The sequence below is a fragment of the Falco peregrinus genome, chromosome 6 (genome assembly GCF_023634155.1).
Source record: "Falco peregrinus isolate bFalPer1 chromosome 6, bFalPer1.pri, whole genome shotgun sequence".
In the NCBI taxonomy this organism is placed as follows: Eukaryota; Metazoa; Chordata; class Aves; order Falconiformes; family Falconidae; genus Falco; species Falco peregrinus.
In genome coordinates this window covers 56773324-56794637 of record NC_073726.1, presented here as the reverse complement: position 1 = coordinate 56794637, position 21314 = coordinate 56773324, and the positions used below count along the sequence as shown (strand labels likewise).

Sequence of the window (21314 nt, the reverse complement as noted above, 5' to 3'; positions counted from 1 at the left end):
AGGACATACAACTAATTATTCAATATTATACATTTTATTAACTTAGAACTCCAAAACATGCTATCGACTTGCAGTAAGAATAAGGCACGAATTACTGCCAGTAAGAACCTGTTAGTTACGGGATTAGACACAGTGTATGCCCAGCTTGGAGGAGACGTGTTTTCTGTATGTTGCCATAGTCCAGTCCACTGTGTTTCACCTGTGGTCAGCCCCAGAGGCTGGGTTGCAAGGGTTATCCTGGGCTTGACAGAGTAGGGTTGCTTGTTATCCCGGGCTTGATAGATTGAGCCTTTTTCTTTGAAGATCTAAAAGAAAGCTAAAAGTGCTAGATTATCTTGTTTAGTCCCTTCCTACTCAATTAAGTATTAGGCATGATCTCTGGGCAGATGCTCCCACAGCTGGAACACTAACTGCCAACTGCACTCTATCTAGAAGCTGAAGGACTGCCTGCCTTCCCCATGATTCTCTTGGTGGGGAGACAAAACGGGGCAGCAAGGTTTCACATTATTCCAAGGTGCTGTATTTCCACTGAAAGGAAGCAGAAGCCTGCTGCCTCTTCTCTAGCATTCTGGGGACACTCAACGATGACGTGCAGCATTAACGATAGCGGCCTGTTCTTCCAGCATTCTCTCAGTAAACACACAGCTCCTGGACACTGGGAAAGTAGGTGAAACTCAAACTTGACCATGAAATAGGATTCAGATGCAATAACAGATAGGAATCCCCAATTCAAACCGCCTCCTCCCCTGCCCCAGCATATTATCCACTAAACAGGAATCAAGCTTTTCTTGAGAGATTAGCAACTAGGAACAGCTCTGGATGAGTGGTCATGACAAGCCAGGCAAAAAAACTTCCCAAAGTCATTCCAACAACAGCAGCTTGAACACCTGAAGTTAAAAAAACCAAACCCTGATGAATATGGCTGAATTCTTACAATGAGAAGCTAGTTATCATCAGAGTTCCTCATCAGTAAGCCAAAGGACAAGGCAGAAACTCCAGTTATGTGACCAGCACAGATCTGTAACATCCGGAGAAGTCGCTGAGCGGTGGCAACTCGTATCCCTTCCAACTGGAAACAAAACAGGGAAATTATTTAATCAATAGAAAAGAATAAAAACAGTGCTAAGCTGTGATAAAAGAAAGAACCAGAGCAGGCATTAGGTATATGCTTCAGAGTGGCTAGCTACAGAAAACCCCAAACAGGTCCATTTGCCCATTTACTCCCCTAATGTTAAAGGGGGTAGAGCAGTGTCAGCTGAAAACTCAGAAGGGCTTGCCAAAAGCACAGATACTACCTGCTGGCAGGGAAGCAGTCTCTGACAGTGGAATGATGAGAACGTGGAAAAGCGAAGTGTGCTACCGCTGAATGCCAAAGTCTCCCTCCAGCTTTTCAGACCAAGCAGGTAATTGGAAAGAGTGGCATATCAGATGGCAAAAGAATCTGTGCAGCAACAAAGCCTGGCTAACAGGAAGCATTACGCAAGCAAGAGTTACATGGCAAATAACAGCTCAAGGGCTCCCAGAAAAAAAAAAAATGCCTCAAGGAACAAGCGTACCAAGGCTTTGCATATCAGAGAAGTATTTGTTAATTTAGACTTGGCTTCCTGAGGCTTTGCAGTAGCACAGGAAGGAGCAGGTAATCCAGAAGACTCATTTCTAAGGACAGTCAGACTACTGTACCTCTACTGTTCTGGCAGAAAGAGTATGGTCTCTGACACTTGCAGTAGCATGTGTACATATTTTTATTGCTAACATAATGCTGCTCCTAAGGCTCAGAGAGCAGTGGAACTCACAAATCCCTTCAGACACCAAATAAGCACCTTACCTCCAGCTCACAGAATAGCACAGGACTGCAGTAGGCTTCTCCCAGTTTCCAGACGGCACTGATCTCTACGCTGCAGGAATTCACCCTGCCAACTACAGAAAAAGTTTTCCCACGTTACATGCTCCACAATCAACATTCAATGAATAAAAGTACCAGGAAATTCCACGTCCACAAAATGATCCAGAGCTAATTTTGAGTGTGCCATACATTTTGGCTAAGGGATTAGTACACTATCAGCACAGGCAGAATCTTCCCCTCACTGACTGAAAGCCCTCCTGGCTCATGTAGTATCACAGAGTGGTCATATGTCTGAGGAATTCACTCAGTCAGGGCAGCTGTAGCATGAGGCAGCACTAAGACTCCTTCTCACCCCAGAATTAGGCCTCCTGAGCCATAAATTCCAGGGACACAGGAACTCTGTTCCAACACTGAGCAGTAACTGTCTGGCCCCTCCAGGTTCTCAGAGCTGAAATAAGGAGGGTACGCAGGAAAGCACCCTCTCCACTCCAGGCTGGGATGGGGCAGGGCAGGGCAGAGAAAGATTAGAGGCACAACAGGGCCAGACAGTACACAGCAGGGATGCCAGTCTTCTATTAAAACTATACTTAATAGTTTATTAGCTCATCCATTTAGATTCATTTTATTACCACAGTATTATATGCTCCTTGCTGCTCATTAAGATTATCATTAAGACAGATCTGCAAGAAGAAATAGAAGAGACTTCTGCAGTGCCACAGGGGGAAAAAATAAAATAAAAAAATCAATAACACAAATTATATTCAGGGATTAGGGACAGAAAAGAAAGGTCTGATTGGCAAAACCAAAAAGGATAGAGCAACTGAGCATGAGAGAAGAGAACCATGTTTTACCTAACAAAACAATAAAAAAGGTAGATGAGTTAAGATACAATTTAAACAAAGCTTTTGACAAAGCCACTGGTTTCTTGTTTTGTTAAATCACTGCCCTGTTTTAAAGGACAGCAACAGTGAGCTGTGCTGCTCAGAGAGGAGGAAGAGGACAGATGCCATACATACCCCCAGTGACAAGAAAGCACACTTTCCCCAGGAAGAAGCTGGCATCCACATAAGCTAGGGAAGCTTCGACATTCTCCAAGCTGTCAGAAAAGCACAGGCAATCCATTTGGACAGGGAGGTAAAACAAGTGCAGCATAAGGACAAAGGGAATAACTTTCAGAAGCACAATTAGAAAACCAATGACGTTAACATCTGCTGATCTGTGAGCTGGCAGAGTTATGCTCTGTGCTAAAAGCATGACATTAGAGACCTCTAATACCCACAGCTGTTTAATAATATATAACATATCCTTTCTACCCAGGACTCAGTTAGACTTAGTTTGAATGGTGTCCTCCATAATTTGTGGACACTAAGCATCCAAATTCATTAACATCCAATGAAACTTCAGCACTACTCTGGCTCTTTCAGAAGAGCTAGCCCACACATTTCCGCAGCACCATCTGTGCTGTAAGTATGCAGCTGGCCCTGTCATTTTTGGTAAATGAGAACCCAGGATAGTCAAGTCACAAGTTAAGTAAGTAATAAAATGCTGACTTTTGTTCCTTAGCAAGTCTTTACTTATGGCCTGGGGACATAAATACCATTTCTACAAAGATAAGCACAAGATGAAAGAAAAGGGATCAACCCTGCAGACCTTTCTCTTTTGCCTAGAGACATTGATAGTGCTGATCCCAGTTGCCAAGCAGTATCAGTGAACTGGGGACACAGATGCAGCAACTGGCTGGTTATTAGGTAGCACTGCCCAGTGCACAACAGCCATCTGCATATTACAGACCTTAACAGCACCACCACCATTCCCATCTCATTTTAGAGACGGCGTCTTTCCAAAGTTCAGTTCATATCATCCTGTATGTGGATCCCAGAATAAATTCTACCTCCTTTACTATGGCAACTTAATGCATAACAGGCATGTTATTGGAGAGCGCAGTTCAGTTCTAATCCACTGCTGGACGCCAGAAAGCTACTGTATGTATTACCAATCTGTTCCACCACAGCAAGTCTTGGGTTTGAAAACCACTATTCAGCAATTCTGACATAGTAAACATTTAGATTTAGCCATCAGTTCAAGAAAGAATATCAGTTCCCCTTCTCGTATTTTTGCTCTTCTTTTACCTGTATTTACTCTTAATGTCAATCATAAACACAATCAGATCTATCCTGGGCCGAAGGTGATCCCTCTCTGAAGGTAATGGGAGTGATGTAGCAAGGTGACTGAAAGAAAATAAATTTGCCAGTTTAACCAAACAGCTTGGCAAGGCAGTATCCACTTAACCATAACCACATAACTATTGCAGTTCACCATGTAGCAAGCTATTAGGAAGCCCACTAGTTACTAAATACGTAGGCACTAAAGAGACACTGTGATTCTTTAAGTAGTATTCTCATATCTTAGGCATACTCATAGCTGCTGACAGCCACAATGATACTTGCCAGTCAAGGTTGTTTATAAAGGAAAGCTTGTTAGAGCACAAGACTCACAGAAACCTTTTCTCCACAGAGATGTTTGACAGTAATTCTATTAATTGTTAAGAAGAGTCCTTTCTAACAAAGTGAACCACAATGCTTTACTGTATATTAGGCTGCCAAGTTTCAGTTAAAATGCATCAGTGCTTTCCTGTCACATTCCAGAGATACTGCTCATACGATCACACAGGAGAGGGTACCTGCTCAGGCATCCATGTTCCAGAAAGATGTGTTGTATTTGCAAAACCTTAAACGAGAAATTTATCACTAGTATAGCTTTATAGATGAAGTTATAACTCAGAAAGAGTGTCTGTTACACTATTACACTATTTTTATCCCTTTCACTGTGTCTGGAGTTACCAGGTAGTTTAGGTGTCCTTCTACACAATACCACCACTGCCGATACAGCTGTTGGAGGAAAAATTGCAGCATGGGCATTTTTTGTGTCTCTTCCCACTACGGGGAGGGGGTGGGGGGGAACTTTGAGTAGCACATATCTGGGCCTTCCACAGGGAAGAGTATTATCAGCACCCTATTTTTGGAAGATCACCTGAAAGATAGATTGAACAAACAAAAACTCCAGAATTTCAGCATCTCTCACAATCCACTTCCTCTCTGGAAACCATGAAAGAAACTCCTTGTGGAATATTACTTCTAGCAATTAAATCTTAAGGACTTAACAGTTTTCCCCAGCAGCCACAGACCATGGTACACATTCCTTTCTATTAATTATATGCGGTTTGCTGTTTTGTCTGCCAGTCTCCAAATAAAGGTGCTTTGTTTCCTATAAATAAGGGAGGTATGATTTAACAAAAACATTCTGAAACTAGAACAAGATATGAGCAAAGCACGCTTGAAAGACACACTGCCACACAAACAAGCCTATAAATTTAAGGTGAAATTTAGAGAGAAGCTGTGGTGAAAGGAAAGCATCAGATCTCATTGTCTGGGGGGAAAAAACACCGAAACCCAAAAAAAACCCTCAACCCCCCCCCAAACCTCCACAATTTGGAATGTTACTATATTTAAACCAATATCACTAGATGATGGCAGCAGCCTCCAGATGTGCACTGCAGAAGGCTTTTCTTTCCTCGTAGGAAGAAACACAAAAATGCCAGCCTTGCAATTCTTCTCTCAACAACTGTATCTCACAGATAGATTTGCCAGACAAGATACCATATTTCTTTGCAATGTGTAAAATCCCAAAACAACACAGTGGGGGGAAAAACCCACCCTGTTACAGACTTCTGCTTTCCTAGTGATACTAGCGCAGGGACTTGTCTTGCTCTGTAGCACAAGCATAAGTTTCTGTGCCTTTAGGTAGTTACCCAGCTGTACTGCCAGTAGCCAACTAGTTACGGCATTCCACAGCTCAGCAGAAGCTGCAGGATTCACAAAGAAAGCTGGATACTTAATTTACTATTAGTTGGCACAAACATCCAAGATGCCATAACCAGAGCAGTACAATCACTCTAACTGACTAGTAGAACATTATTTCAGGTTTGCCTTTACTGCATAGCCTTGGACTGCAGTAGCAAAATACCTTCTGAAAAAAAATCCCCAACTAAAAAAAAAACCAACACAAACTCTTCTGAAGAGTTGAATAAACTCATTTGGTCATTTGGTTTTGGCAAGAGAGCTGTCAAGGACATTATGTTGTAAGAAGTTAGTTAACCAAGCTTTTAAGGTAGAACTTGTTATGCAGCTAAAGTTAAGATTTAAAACGCATCTTAAAAGCTTGAGGAGGAAAAGCACATGCATGAACATAAACCAGAAAAGGGCTGCGAAAAGCACGAACAGCAATGGACATTTCCGGGAAAACTTGTTTGATTTCAAGTAGTTGCAAGCATTGTACTTGTCCCATTTATGTTAAATTAGGATGTTTAATTCCTATATACACCTGTCCAGCGGGAACAAAATCATCCGTGCTCCTCCCGTGCTCTTGCAATTGAGTGACCAGACACCTGTGCGACACCCACAGGGCAAGGGCACGAGCACAGCCAACACGACGCGCGTGAGAACCGTCCCCAGCCCCGTCCCCCACCGTGCCCAAGCTGCCCGCCCCGCCCCGAGCGCTCTGCCCCCGCGGCCCGTGCGGCAGCGCCGCCCGCAGCCAGCCCCGCTCCCGGAGGAGCGCGCCGTCCCGCTCCCGCTCCCGCGGCGCCTCCCGCGATCCCGGCGCGCGGGCTGCCGGGGCAGAAACTCCGCGTGAGTTAGCGGGGCAGCCGCTGCTTCGGCTCCGTCTCCCGCGCCGGGCGGGCCCGCAGCCGCGCACCCCCGTCCCGCCACTCACATACTGATCTTGAAGCTCTTCTTCTCCAGGAGGAGCGCCTCCGCCAGCCTCTGCTGCAGGCCCTCGTCCGACCCCACCAGCTGCGCCGACAGGAGGGAAAAGCGCGGTCAGAGGGGCAGCCCCGCGGCCCGGGACCGGCCGGGGGAAGCGGCCAGGGCCGGGGGCCGGCCCCGCGCCTACGTTTGCAGATTGCGGCCAGGCGGCCTATCCCCCGGCGCGGGGCGGCGGCAGTTACGGCCGTTGCCGCTGGGGCTCGGCCCGCGGCGGCGGAGGGTGCGGGACAGGCGGGCGCGGCCGCAGGGCCGGGACCCGGGCGGCAGAAGCGGCGGCGGGGGCGCGGCGGCGGACCTACCAGGCAGGCGGCGGAGTTAGGAATCGGGAGCTTGTCGAAGGGCTGCACCACCGACATCCTGGCGGGTGTCGGGAGGCAACACCGCCCGCCGGGATTCAAACCGCCGCCCCGCCCCGTGCTCACGTGAGGCGCCGGGGGCGGGGCTTCCGGCGCGCCTGTGCGTGGGGCGGGGCTTTGTGTGAGGGGCGGGCGGAGGCCCGGCGGCCCCGGGGCAGGGGGGAGGGGTAGCGCCCCGCGCGCTGGCTGAGGGCGGGCGCCCGCCCGCGCTACCGGTAGCCGATGGCCGCGGTGCTGCAGAGCGAGCGGGCTCGTGCGGCACGCGGGGGCCGGTCGTGCCCACGGCACCCACCGGCGGCACCGGGCGCTGCTCGCGGGGGTGAGGGAGACGCGGAGGTGGGCGCCGGCCTCCCCTGCTGCCCAGCCCTGGGCTGCTGAGGGCACAGCCCTTGTTTTCAGCGCTGGGCTCTGCCCCTGGTCCCTGGGCTGATGCTCGCTCGTTTGCTCAAGCCTTAACGGTACCAAAGGCTCCAGTAAAATTCCACGGCCTCCTTGCATTGCGGTGTATAACGTGAACTAACGTACGTTAACAACGTGGTATGCTTTGATGTAATAGCTAGGGAAGGGAATTCTAACAGCGCACAGCAGCAGTGCCCAGCTCTGCACACTGAACTGCTCTGTGCCAGGCCTTCTGGCAGCTCCGACAGCCACAACCTCCATGCCACCCTCCTGGGGACCTTGCCCCTCGCCCCCTGGCTGGTGGCCTGTGGCTGGTGGCATCTGCCCAGCCCAGCGCTCCCTGCCCATGGCACAGGCAGGAGGGTGCCCCTGCAGAAGCGCTGCGGTTACGGAGCTAGGCCGAGCTTTTCTCACTCCAAGGTCAGAGCAGGAGGTTGTGCAGTGATGTAAAGCCCTTGTGGCCTGTGGTCTCCTTTGCTGTGTCTCCTTATCCCCAGGTTCAGCTCCAGCTCGGTGGGGAGGGGATCCAGGACCCCCTCAGCTGCCTGCTGGGGCTGGCTCTCCCTGCCCCTTCAACCGGGGCACCCCCAAATGGCAGGAGAGGTGCCAAGGGGAGGAAGAAGGCCGCCAAAGGATGAAAACTCATCTCCCCCTTTGCAGCAAGCCAGAGAAGGAAGTGGGGGGGAGGGGGTTAATGTAAACTGACATCACATGGCTGCCGTGGCTTTTTTGATCTTGACAAAGGCAGACGGTTCTGTTCATTGCCAGCATGAGACAAATTACAGGTGAAGCAGAAGAGATTACAGGATATTTCTGGTTGTTGTTGAGTTCAGCGGGGGGAAGGGAGGATGAATCCAGGGCAGATGTGTCCTAAAGATTGGGAGGCAGGCAGATGCAATAAATAGCAAGCCAGCTCCCAAGTCGGAGGGATGTAGACAGCAACTGGGACAATGCTTCCTTTGGGCTGCTGAGGGTGTGGAAATATGCTAAAAGCTCTGACACCCACCTAAAAAGTGTTTGTTCTCTTTCTGCCCTCTACTACTCCCTGTTGCCTTCTCTCTGGCCCTACAGAAGGACCTATGTGGCTTCAATGTCTGGCAGGGGACATGCTCACTGTCCCCTGTCACTGCAGGCTTCCTCCTTCTCACAACACTGGTGTCTGTTGAGGTTCAACGGGTCCAAATGAGCTACCACTGATCCCACAGTTATTTTCCCTTGTCCCCAGCAAGTTTCTCGCCCATCCCTTGGCAGACTTCCCTCTGCAGGGCTGACCCCCACCTTCCTGTGGGGACACAGACATTCGCCGTGCTCCCTCCTCTGCGTGCCCCACCTTCACTGCACTCTTTTGCCAGGGGGACACCTGCCCCTTAGCACCTTACTAACAAGGCACCCGTGGGTGCATGGCCCACCTGAGTGTGACTCAGAGAGGGGCGGTGGTAGTACTGGCAGTCCCTGCCTGAAAATCCAGGCTCTGGCAGAGCCAGTTTCCTCCTGGCATGCAAAGCCATTGCCCGACTGCTGGCACAGCAAGGTGTGCCAGGCAGATTCACTTTGCTTTCCTTCCTCTTTGAAATGCAGGCAGGGGTGCTCCATGTGGGGATGCAAAGCCTGCAGAGCAAGCTCAGTTCTGTGGGCAACCTAGGCGGGGGGAGAACAGGAGTCAACGTCCTGCACCCTTGTTGGCTATTTACACATGGGCCAAGGGGTGTAAAGCAGATCTAATGTCAAAGGGTAGCATTTAAAAACTACTTTCCACGGTAAAGGATGGCATAAAGAGGTGGAGACTCAGACTGGCAATGTCCTGCAGCGCGTGTCTAGATCTGTAGCTCAGCAAGGAGAGGAGAGGAAAGGGATGAGACACGGATGGTGTTGGAGGCTGCGATGTATTTTACATACCACTGCATGACTGTGCCAGGCTGTTTCACCTCTCTCCACCCTGTTTCTAGTTTGCAAAGTGGGAATAAGGAGTTGATCTCCGCTTCCAAGTGATGCAGGAGAGCTGAAACAGGGGTGTCAGTGCACTGGCCCCCAGCGCAGGCAGAAGGGGTGAGAGCAGGGCGTGACACAGAAGGGGGGAGCTCCTGATTTTACTCTGTGGCCCATTGTACATTGGTCTGGTAGCACAAACTATTCCTAAAATGAGAAGCGTAATGTAGCTGATGTGAAGATGCTCTGGTGATGCCAATGAAGGCAGTTAGCATCAGTGAGACTTGGCCTGGCCATCACCAGTGCTCCCTGGGAATGGTGCAGTCACTCCTGCAGCAGGACAGCACTGGCTGCTACAAAAAATGTTATACAGCACACCTTGCCCTCGTGTATCCTTGGCCAATTTGCTGTATGCTTCATTCAGCAGGTTGGTGACTGAATCTTGAGATATTTTGTCTGTTTTCTCTCTTTGTTCTCCCCGAGCAGCCACAGGAGCGAAGGGCACAGGCTTTGGAGATGGCCTCTTCATACACACTGACCCCAGCATGGCCCCAGTTGTCTCAGCGCCCACCCACAAACCTTCTGGCAATGGTGGCTTCATCCCAGCCTCATTCAGCACAAGTTTTGTGAGATGTCACCTGGCCATGCACCACTGGCTCCAGGCTGACCTCTCACAGCCCTGCCTGGGAAGTGTGCAGAATATAAGCGCATGTGTATTTGATTGCACTTGTTCTCTCACTAATAGACAAGAGTTATATCATTTGCAGCAAGTGCAAATTATTAGAGAAACTAATGACATTTCCACATATGTTGCTGGCAACTTCAGCTTCCTTTGGCAAAGGCTCTCTCCAGCTATTGCTGGACCCAAAGTCAGCTTTTTCAGTTCTGCTCTTTATTTTACCTCATCATGCACATTTCCCTAGCTTTTTGATCAAGTCAACAAAGCTGCTTAAACGAGTTTCCTTATTTGAAGCTGCAGCAGCACCCAGAAGGCAGGTTACTCTGCTTTCCCACCAGAGTATCTGACTGATGCCCTGCCATGCATCCAGAGTGCCTTCTGCATCCTGCAGCAACTCCCTCACCTCCAGCAGCTGAACAGGGAAGTATTTCTGTGACTTTTGCTGGAGTTTTGTCCTCTGCTGCAGACCTTGGGGGAGGCTAGTTCAACAAAGTCCATCTTCTCCCATGCCTCCACCTACCTTGGGAGAGTAGTATTTGAGGGATTGGTGTTGCCTTAAAGACAGACAGAGACTTGTGTCTGATCAACTCAGAAGATGCTGATAAAAGCCTAAAGGACACTAAAGAACAGTGAGGAAACATGTTAGGAGAAACTGTAATAACACTTTATCAGGCTTGGGATCGAGCTGAGCTCAGTCCATTGTTCATGCTGTGATTTATTGGCATGCTACAAGCAGGAAGCATGTGCCTGAGGTTGCTCAACCATCTCCCCTTTCTCCAGCCAGGGCTTTTGTCTGAGAAGGGTTTCATGATTTCTGCTCTGGCTGGGTGGGCCACTCACATCAAACCTGACCCCATGCTCACTTTCATCATGCAGATGAATTTGTGGCTGCTCAGAGGTATGGAGGGAGTTAGAGGCTTGGTGGTGGGCAGACATCCTGGAATGACAGCTTCAAGGGGCTTGTGTGTGTACAGCCACCCAGGGACTTCCTCCAAGCCAAGTGAAAGGGACTGGAAGACCCGCAGGCACCAGGCAGAATGATATGCACATGCTTATGCCTGGAAGATGCTGAATGGCACATGGCAGCCTTATTCGTAGTGAAAGCTGAACTGCAGCTGAAACATTTCCATGTGGTTCGAGCTGTACCTGGCACATCGATGCCTGGAGCCATCTCGACGCCGCAGCTCTTGTTGGAAACCAAAGGATGTGACGGCACCTGAGAGCCCTATCACAGGCAGCCAGCAGCTGTGGCATTGGAGGCAGGGGGTCTGCAAGCATGTCCCAGCTCTGGCAGCACAAACCCAGTACTCATTTCCTGCTGCCTCCATAGCTGCTTCAAACTCAGCTGGGGGGGAATCTGCTTGAAGCAAGCAAGACTGCCACGTCATGACTTGCACAAGCCCACTGGTGTGGTGGTGGCTGCAGAAGGAGATGATCCCTGCTCCTTGCCGTGCTCTCCCAGTACTTGCATGGCAGGGAAGTGAGCCAGAGGAAAAAATGACCCCGTGAGACAAAACTATTGCTGTTCTGGAGTTTTGGCTGCATGAGCAGCATGCTAGAATTAAGCCTGAGCTTAAACCCAGGGAGAAGTTGCAGCCCGATGGACTCACGCACTGGCTCTGGTGTCATCCCCCTGCCCCAGGGTGATCTATGACAGATAGCTGGGATGGTTTGCTGTGGTTGGGGGTGGATCTTACATGTTTCGGCACAATGTCCTCAAGGGCACCTGGCCCAGGGTGGCATGTGACTCTGGCACTGACCAGTCTCCTGGAGAAATGAATAGTCTCCTGCCTTGTGCCAGCCACCACTGATCTCCCTCCCATTTTCTTTGCATACCTGGAAAGTGGTTTCCCTTCTGCCCTCTCACATGTAGTGTGTCTTTGCCTGCCCTTAGGGTTTGCTCTGGGAACACAATAAACAATATCCTTTCAGCGTTGTTTTTTTAAAAAATCTGTTTGGCTTTTGATTTGTCCAAACCGCGTGTTTCTCTCCCACTGCGGTCAAAACAGTGAGGCTTGTGTTTTCCTCCCTCTGCAGTGGGATTAGTGAAGCAGTTACTGCACTGATGGTCAAGGTGGGTACCATAGCTGAACTTCAGTGAGGTTAAAATTAAGGCATGATTGCAGGCTCCTCTCTGGAGGCATATGGCAATCATCTGGAGTACCCACCTTGCTGGAGCAAAGCAAGAAGCAGCTAGCTAATCCTGATGGATCTCTGTGTGGATAGCCTGATAGGTACAGGGGGATCGCAAGCCTATACTCAATGCTTCTAAGATATTACAAAGTTACATCAAGCAAAAGTAGGGCTCAGGAGGAGAAAAGGAGGATGAGGAGGAAATCAGAGTGCGTGCCAGCCAGCTCCCACAGCTCCCAGCACAGCCCTGTCTCTGCACTGATGGATGAAACCCCAGCACAGACCAGGTGACAGACCTCTTAAGTGCATTACCGTTTGAGCCAGAAGTGCACATGGGTCTGTCACTGTCCACAGGTTGGCCTGGGGAGGGGACAAATCCATTAGTGCCTGTAACGAAATTTACTGGGAAGCCAAACCTCACACCTTATGGCTCCTGGGTCATAGGCATGTAGCGGGCACAAATCTGGGGCTCAGACAGTTTGGTGGATATTATTAGCCCTGCAAGCCTTTACAACCACCCCCCACAGTGCACCTGCAGGGCTGTAGGTGTCAGAGACTAAGCAGGCAGGGCTGGAGAGCACAGGCAGGAGGGCAGGCAGCTCTCAGGGCTGGAGCCATTTGCTTGATTGATATTGTTTTAAAACATTTTTGTGTTAAATGACTTTTAGGTCACAGTGAAATTTTTCCTGTGTACCAAAAAAAAACCCCCAAAACAAACCCAACCGAAAAAACCAAAACAGTTTGATTGTTCCTATTTCTGTGCTGCTGAAAAGCTGAAAATGTTTTAAGAAAACCTTTTCTGTCAGCAGTAGCAATGACACAGGCAGGTATGGATTCAGGAAAAAAGTTACTTCACTGAAGGCAAAAATACTTCTTCAGACAGCAATGTTTTTCTGTTTTCTGCTGTAAGGTACTTTTGATCAAAGTGTTGATTATTTTATTTTTGCATATAACCTCTAAAGGGAGTACCAATCTCCCTCCTCCATCCACCCCTCCCTCTCCCTGCCTCCATCCCGGTGTTGACAAGCCACCAGTCCCCAGAGCTAGGGACAGGCACACTGATAAATCTGTGGAGCCTTAAAATCCTGTAACTCTTCATCAGCCCGAGCTGACACACGTCTCCCCCCGCATTTCCCCTCCCCCCCACCCCCATCCTTCCTTCTCTGCTCGGCAGAGAGCAGGTCCTCCAGCGCTGTAGCTTGGCTTGCAGACAATGCGGGAGGAGGAAGAGCATCCCTCTCTCGTGGCTCTCGCCCGGGTACCATGTGCGGGTGAGCTCGGGAGGCCCGTTGCCATAACGACCGCTGCCAAAATGCCACCCCCACCCCTGCGTGGGGATGCAATTGGCTGCAGACGGTCCCTCCCTCGGGGGGGGGAGGCCGGCGGTGAGGTGCCCTGGGGAGGCTGGAGGGGGCTGACGCTGCCGGGGAGGCGATGGGGGAATCCCTCAGGAGCCCCAGTGGGAAATGAGGCGGCGCTGCTGGCTGCCTGTCCCCCGCACGCTCCCGAGAGCCGCGGCTGCTCCCGCCATCCCGCCCGCCCGCCCCGCGTCGTCGCCTCTCGCTGTCGCCCTGCTCTCCCGGAGCGGGGTCCCTTCTCCCTGGCACTACCTGGCTGGGAACGGAGCCTGACGCATCCCGGCTGGGGCCCGGCAGATGCCGGAGGGAGCAGCCTCATCTCATCGCCCTGCGCCCGTGGAAGGAGGTAGGTGGCACATTGCAGGGCAGGTAGCGGGTGTTTGTCGGGGATGCAGTGCATGGGACCGCGGTCATGTTTGGGTCCCCAGCCATTGGCAGCTCCTTGCCCCAAGCTGCGAGCTCTCCAGGGTGCCCAGTCTGGGGGCATCTTCTGTGGTCGGGGTGAGCCCGTGGCTGGTAATGCCGCAACCTGGTTTGTGCTCCTGACCATGCACAGGAGAGGGTTTTGTGCCCAAAGTCACCTGTGTTCTGGCACTCTGCATGGGCACCACTCCTGCCTCACTCACCCCTGCCTGGTCACCGCTGCGTGTCCGTGTCTGCTGCAAACCCTGTCTCCCAGCTCCTGGCCTCCCCCAAGCAGTTTCTGCCTTTTCACTTGCAGTGTGGCCCCCAGGGTGCCCATCGTAAGTGTACCCACAGCATCCTGGGGGGCAGAAGGAGGTGGCACAGGGGATCCAGGGGACGGACACACACTGAAGGAGAGCAGCTGGAGTGACACATGTAGCATAGGTTTATAAAAGGTCTGTTAGCTTACCTCTATGAGATGCTATCTCAGCTGGAAGACCAAGGACTCTTTCATGTCTGTAAATGAGGTTCTGAGATCAACTGGTCCAGCAAGGGTTAAGGCACATTTAATATCTGCAGAACTGCTCCGGAAAGCTGACATCTTTAAATGAAACTCCTTCTTTTCAGCATCTGCAGCCAAAATCTGATCACCCACCTGACAGAGCAAGTGCTTTGCTGGGCTGGCCCTGCAGAGGCTGGGGGCGGGGATGGCAGGAGCTCTGACACTTCACCCAGTGCTTGGCTTGGCCATGGCAAAGAACCTTCATTGCCAGGTCAGGGACTGGTGAGCACAGGGGGGCACATGGCACAAGGTGAGGGCCGCATAGCAAGTAGACCAAAGAATAGGCTGCTGGCGAGGGGCTCGAAAATGCTGGCTCTGCTAGTCATACAGGAAGGATAAACTGGGAAGACTGTAGAGCTGCTTTTTATTGCAGTACTTTTTGGATAGCACTGCTAGGTTTGGAAAGCACATGATCAGGGAAGGAAACAAGGTTGTTGGCTTTCCTCCTGCCACCCTGGGGGGTCTGAACTGGAGTCACCTTCCCAGGCTCCCTAACCCTGCCCATTGTTGTTGACAGCCAGGACTGGTATCGGTTGCTGAGGCACCCTCTGGAGAAGGTCTGCAGCAGCTTTGGCCCCCAGCCTGGCTGTGGCAGCAGCTGAGGTGTGCAGGGGGTGTGCAGGACCTACTTTTGCAGAGCCCATAGGAAGGCTGCACTGAGAGGCCTCCTTCTGTCAGGGAGTGGGGGTCGTGCCTAATTCCTTCCACCGTCTTTCAGGATGAGTTGAGCAAGTGAAACCTCACAGCAGGATCCCTGCTCCCCACAACACGTCTGCAACGTTATTGTGGGCAGGGGCAGGGGTTTTCCTCCTAAGTTACTTGCCTGAGGAAGGCAGAGGCAGCCATGAAGAGGCAGGAGCAGCGCCCAGACTACCCCTTTGCTCCTGGCCAAATGGTGGCCAAGGCTAAGCTGCCCGGTCCTGTTGCTCTTGATAAGGTGGAATGGGGGCCTGGCAAAAGGGAGGTATGAATCATTGAGAGGGAGACAGAAAAAGAGAAGTCCTCCAGGACTTGGCAGTGGTAGGGGCAGCTCTGTGGGTAGCAAAACCAAGGACTGCTGAAAGCTAAAAAACATAGTAGGAGGCAAAATCCACTGCGGTCTCCACTGTCATGCAAGGAGAACGGATAACTATCAACACCTGTGCCACTAAGTGGGAGAAGATTGGCAGTTTCTTGCTTATGTTAACAAGAATCACAGTTCATTTCATATCTAACCCTGTGAGAAAAAAGGTGTTATTCAGAGGGTACAGATGAACCTCATGCTTCTTGCTGCTGGTCTTGGGGTGAGCAGGCAGGGACAGGCTCTGCTGCAAGTGGTGCCCAGCAGATAATGCTGCTGGGCACATTGGAATCAACTGATTGCTGTGGTATTGAAAAAAAAAAAAATCAAACCCCCTGGCCTCCCGTGGGGGAGAGGGCAGCAGGTTTATGGGCCAGGAGCAGGGAAGAGGACGGAGATGCTCACAGCTCTCCCTAGCCTCCCCTTAACCATCCCACACAATGGAGGCGGGGGATGTGATTACGGGCAGAGGGGTGACTTGGGGGTGGTCGCAAGTGGCAGCTTTCAGGTGTCTAGAAAAGCAGGAGCTCAACACAGCTGTGCCCTAACTCCATCCCTGCTGAAATCAAGGGGCATCACCCCCATCTAGGGGAGAGGGTTTTGGAAAGCCTCCCCTCAGGATTGCTCTTTGCGCCTGAGCCCAGCACTGTTGTGCTTTCCCAAGCCTGAGGGTCCCTGGTTTAATCCACAGAAGCCTGTGACAAGGGACACACCATCCAAAACCCAGCAGCCCTGGTGCATGGGAAAGGCCATAGCTATGCTTTTTTTGAGGGCAGATGCTTCTCGGTCCCCTTTTCTGCCCCTGCATGACCCATACCCTGGTGAGTGTTTTGCTAAAAGCAGGCAGCTGGAAGTCAGACAAGTTGGGCACCACTATGGGTTGCAACGTGTTTTACTCCCTCCCTCCCAAAGGATGGGAATAAGGGAAAGGGATGGGCATAAACATGGAGCCGTTACAGCTTTTAAATATCCCTGAGTCAGGGTGTATGCCCATGGCATCAGCAAGACCATAATGGTGGGGAGGGAGTAGGCCAGGGCACCAGTAGGTTGTGGGGCTGGAACCCTGTCTGCTCACCTCTCCAGAAAGCTTCAGCCCTGACAGCTGGGCAGTGAGTTGTTTTCTCCTTCCTCCTCGCTCATTTTTAGTGCTGGGATGACAGCAATTGTGCAGCGCATTGTTCTGTGTTCCCCAGGGCAGCACTGCTCCGGACTCAGCACCTCACGCCTGGGTGGCAAGGGGCTCCTGGCAAGGCGGATCAGCTGCTCCTGGTAAGTGGCTCCCACTGCCCAGCAGCTGATGCAGGGGAATCTGGGCTCTGCTCAGAGACAAGTGCCGAACCAAGCACCGCAAGGTCCCTGAGCCCCTCAAAAGCAGGACACTAAATAGGAGGGCAGCAAGGGAGGGCTCAGCCCTGAGCTAGCCCAGCTCAGACTCGGAATTCAAGAGGTCGTGGAGCATCAGGGGAAGGGGCAGCAGACTTTCCCCCAAGAGGGAGATGAGAAGCAGCTGTATTTACCTACTGCCTATCTTCAATTGCTGGCAGCAGGGCCAGGGGCATGCGGGCTTACCCTCTTCTGCAGGGAGGGAGTGGGACTGCTGCTCAGTGAGGGGGTCCCAGCAATGAGCCAAAGGGATTGCTCTCTCCTGAAGGCTGAAGTGTCTTGCTGTGCAACCAAGCACAAACCGGGGTGCAGCAGGGCTGTGAGGAGGGGCACAGGGAGGCTGGGCACTGCTGATGAGGCAGATGTCTCATGATGAATCTTGGTGGAGGTGTTTTTCAGGTGCATGACCTTTCTCCCCTTTTCTCTGGCAGCCATGCCCCACTTCTTGGATTGGTTTGTGCCAGTGTATCTGATGATTTCCATTCTCATCCTGGTGGGCTTTGGAGCTTGTATTTACTACTTCGAGCCAGGACTCCAGGAAGCTCACAAGTGGCGAACGCAGAGGCCAATCATGGAACGAGACCTTAGGAAGACACTGATGATTCGTGACAACCTGGCCTTCGGGGTTCCTGAGGTTTGACACACTGCTCTTCAAGTCCAGAATAGCCTCTCCTGGGTGGGCAGCAGTCCACAAGCCTCGGTAGGGGTGACAGTCCTGCTCTGTGCAAGTGAGGCTGATCACCGTTTCTATCTTTGCTGATCTGGGTCTCATACTCATCACTCACCTTTCTGCCCCTTTGCTTCTTAGGCAAGGTCTGTGTGGCATTGTAGACTTGGGGCTTCCCATGTTCACAGCCCTTCACCCAGCCAAGGACTTCTGCTCCTCCCCATGGCCGAGACTGGTGAATCACTCAAATGAAAGGCCCCTTATTGACCACTTGAGTTTGACCTGCCTGGCATGTTGATGTGACCTTCAGTAGGAAAGGTCTCTGCAGGAGTACCAGGTTCACTGGGTTAAATCTGACCCAATCTGTTTAAGTCCAGGAGGTATTTTTGGGGAAATAAGTGGTATTTCACCCAGGCTGTTGTTTCAGCTGAGCTCTTCATAGCACCCAGCCTTGGTGCTGGGATGGTAAGCTTGCTGAAGCTCTGTGCAGAGGGGCCAAGGGCTCAGCGAGCCCTAGAGGCTGAATGTCTTTATCCCTGCTAAAGGCACACCACTCCTCTGTGTCTGTTTGGGAGGTGGAAAACATCCATCCACCCTTCCATCCATTCCAGATGCACTACATTCAAATTAAAGATCTTTACTAAAGAGGTTTGTCTAAGTCATGTGTCAAGCTGAGAATAGTCTGCTGCTCTCCATGAAGGGGTGCTGCCAGACTTACCACATAAGCCTCTCCTGATCTGCCTGATCTTCTGCTCCTCTGTCGTGGAGTGAGATGGGATAGTCTGGTAGGTAGCTTGCACTTGTTCAGTCCCCTGCACTCCGGAGTCCTATGGCATGGATGGGCTCTCCCTTAAATGTCATCCCAGCGAAAGCTGTGAAGCATCCCTCGGCCCTGCATGTCTCTGAGAAGGGACACTGAGCCTGTCAGCAAAATGGGCTCATTGCTTTCTGGACCCAAGCTGTATATAATGTGGGTCTGGGACAAAATCCCATATTTATAGACTATCTGCACTTTCTGCAGTGCCCTGGGGCTGATCAGCTACCAAAGCACTGTGTGAAGGCATGATGCTGGGGCTAAGAGGGACGTTCACATCTTCTCTCTCCTTGCTAGCCCTGTGCAATGGCCAGTGTGTACAGGGAGGTTTGGGAGAGATCTGAACCTCTGAACTCTGTGGCAGGAGATTGTGTCAAGAGCCTCTCTTCACCTCTCCATTCACCCCAACACACACCCTTTGGATGCAGTAGGTGCAGTGGTGCTACCTGTGAGTGCTCTGGACATGCCCCTGCATGTCCTATGGGATGTCAGCTGGTGTCATCGCCCCATGTGCATGTGTCTGCACAACCCATGCCATCAGCTGAGCCTACCAGTATCAGGGTAGATGGCATCTTGGTAGAAGGTAGAAGCAAAAAAATGACAACACATCCTCAGTGTGCTCCCAGGGTGCCAGCTCTGTGCCATAGTGCCCAGCAGCTTCTTTTGAGCAGCAAGAGTTCCTCAGGCCATCTGTCCAAATCTGCCACAGATCCTAGATGGGCTTATGTCACTCAGCCTCTCCTGTAAACATGTCATGGGAAGTTTTCTCCTCCATTCCTAAAGAAAGGAGTGCACTGGGTTGTTTGAGTGAGTGATGCTCCATTGGTAGTTCTCTGGGGATGAAAGTTAATTTTTAGCTCTAAGGGGTTTGGCTGAGAAAGGAATGGGTCAGGACATCCTGCAAATTTCCTGGGTCTTTCTCGGACATTTCATATACCAGATTGCAATTGTATCACCATTACCTTCTACATCAAAATCAGGCACACTGGCAGGAGTTTTCTGGCTGTCAAAGGACAAGTTAAGAGTCCGTCCATTCAACCAAAACCAGAGATCATGATGCAAGTACCCAAACAGGCGTGTCTTGTTCGGCAGGGGAATGCAGTGAGTGGGATTATTCCTGTGCCCAAAGTTACGCTCGCCCTGGCAAGCAAAGGCACAAAACGCAGGTGCAGTCTGAAACAGGTAAATCCCACATATTTTTGCTTCGTGACTTGGGGCTGTGAAAGGGAAATGCTGGGCTGGGCTGCACAGTCTGACGTGCCACCCTCGGCTGCTTGGCTTACATCTCCTGCCCTCTGGTGCAACACAGCCAGATGTCCAAGCACCAGCCTGGAAACCTACTTCCTCACTTGACTCCCTCATAGCTGGGACTGCGCTGTGAATGGACCCCATCTGACCCATGGGGTAGCAATAAAAAACTCTGTACTGGAGCTGAGGGGCTTGGAGCCGCCAGGGACAGGTTAAACCATCCCTGTGGGAAGGGGAGTCTGGTCCCTGTGGCCTGCACCAGCAGAGGCTGCTCTGCCGTTGCACCTCCTTCAAACCTACTTTCACTTGCCAAGTCAAAAGAGATGAGAAAACCACCAGTCTGGTGAAAATGAAAGGCTGGATCTGCCACAGCCGCTCTCGGCCAGCTGGCACCCGTGGTGCGATGGGGCTCCCCATGGGGGTACCCTCTCCCTGTCCTCCTCTGCACACTGTCCGGCCTGTTTTCACCTCCGCTCTGCCCATGACTCGCCACCACAGAAACCAAGCAAAAAGATGACAAGCAGATCAGGACTGGACTAGAGGAGAAACTAGCTATTCATCTCTGACTTATGTTTCGCACTGTTTACTCATGACACAATCAGTATTAAGCCAGGTATTTTCCACGGGTATGCAGGACTTTATTGCCAACAGTGTCAAAGCCACCCCCCCCACCCCCCCCCACACACACCCAGTGGAATAAAAGCATTGGACAAACTGTGTGGCCAGTGCTTTATTTTCCTATTGTTCCCCCTGGGATCTGCCTCCCTCCAGCTCCAGGCGGGCAGCAAGGACCAGTCTGCAGTGAGGTTTCCTTTACAGCAGGGTAGGTCTCCATCCGCCTGGTTTCTGTGCCGGCTGTGCTACAGGGTTATCTGGGAATAATTAAGCCAAAGGCAAACACTGCCTGAAAACTGAGACTGTTCCTCCCTTGCAGGACCTGTGCAGCCAGAGAGACCTCAGGGGAGCAGTAAATAGTCACAGATACCAAATTAAGCTGCGTAAAGCATCAGAGAAGATACTTAGTGCTGGAAATACTACACAGCATCAGGTTGGACTTTTCCACCTTCTCTGTCTCTTTGCCTTTAAAGAAGCAGAGTGGTTACACTGCCCTGAGCCCTGCCTTCCCCCACCACCCCAGTGGCTGGCTGTGGGTCACGAGACAGTGGTTCCCCCTTCACCCCTCAGTCCTGGCCGCCTGAAGGTAGACAAGCATTGCCCCTGCCATGCTGTGGGTGTTGTGGGTGCCCGGCTTTCCTTCTTTTTGCTCCCGTTTGCCCACCAAACCATGCTGCCCCACAAAACCACATTTCCCCTTTCCTCCTTGCATCGCCCTTCAAAGTCTCTTTTATAGTGAGGAAGGTGCAGAGCGGCAAGCTGATTCCCTGTTATACATGCCCCCTTGACCCCGAAAATGCCCCAAAGCTGGCAAAATTAAGGAACAATCAGAAAAATGAGGAAGCAAAAGAAAATCAGAATAAGGGAAAGAAGCATCAACCTAGACAAACACCCAACAAGCAAACACTGAACTTCCTCAGCTGGGCATAAATCACTGAACTGGAATCTGCCATTTGAGGGGGAAAAGAGAAGAGAGGAAGGGAAAACATTTCAGAAATTCAGAGATTTAAATTTTTGTTTTAAATCGCACCCATTGTCCT

General features: G+C 51.3%; 2 protein-coding genes across 3 annotated transcripts; one reads left to right on the top strand and one right to left on the bottom strand.

The window, feature by feature from the left end:
* Positions 1–15: 15 nt before the first annotated feature.
* Positions 16–7111, bottom strand: CENPM (centromere protein M). Of its 2 annotated transcripts, XM_055808929.1 has the most exons (7): positions 6969–7111; positions 6617–6696; positions 3973–4071; positions 2860–2939; positions 1826–1917; positions 935–1069; positions 16–655 (listed from the first exon to the last, which is right to left on the bottom strand). In XM_055808929.1, the coding sequence occupies exons 1-6, from the start codon at positions 7023–7025 to the stop codon at positions 944–946; spliced, it is 534 nt and encodes a 177-aa protein (XP_055664904.1). In that variant the 5' UTR covers positions 7026–7111; the 3' UTR covers positions 16–655; positions 935–943. The 2 variants fall into 2 exon arrangements, with proteins under 2 accessions (XP_055664904.1, XP_055664903.1); XM_055808928.1 differs by having other exon boundaries at positions 16–1069.
* Positions 7112–13490: 6379 nt separating this feature from the next.
* SMIM45 (small integral membrane protein 45) lies at positions 13491–20383 on the top strand. The gene is made up of 3 exons (XM_055808374.1): positions 13491–13866; positions 16741–16816; positions 17362–20383. Exon 3 carries the CDS (start codon positions 17364–17366, stop codon positions 17568–17570), a length of 207 nt encoding a protein of 68 aa, XP_055664349.1. The 5' UTR covers positions 13491–13866; positions 16741–16816; positions 17362–17363; the 3' UTR covers positions 17571–20383.
* The last annotated feature ends 931 nt before the right edge of the window (positions 20384–21314 follow it).

Coding starts and splice junctions, on each gene's coding strand:
- SMIM45 (XM_055808374.1), top strand. CDS start 17,364: ATGCCCCACTTCTTGGATTGGTTTGTGCCAGTGTATCTGATGATTTCC.
- CENPM (XM_055808928.1), bottom strand. CDS start 7,025: ATGTCGGTGGTGCAGCCCTTCGACAAGCTCCCGATTCCTAACTCCGCC. Junction 2,940..3,972: donor GACATTAAGAGTAAATACAG/GTAAAAGAAGAG, acceptor CTTTTCTGACAG/CTTGGAGAATGTCGAAGCTT. Junction 1,918..2,859: donor GTGCTTTCTTGTCACTGGGG/GTATGTATGGCA, acceptor CTTTTTCTGTAG/TTGGCAGGGTGAATTCCTGC.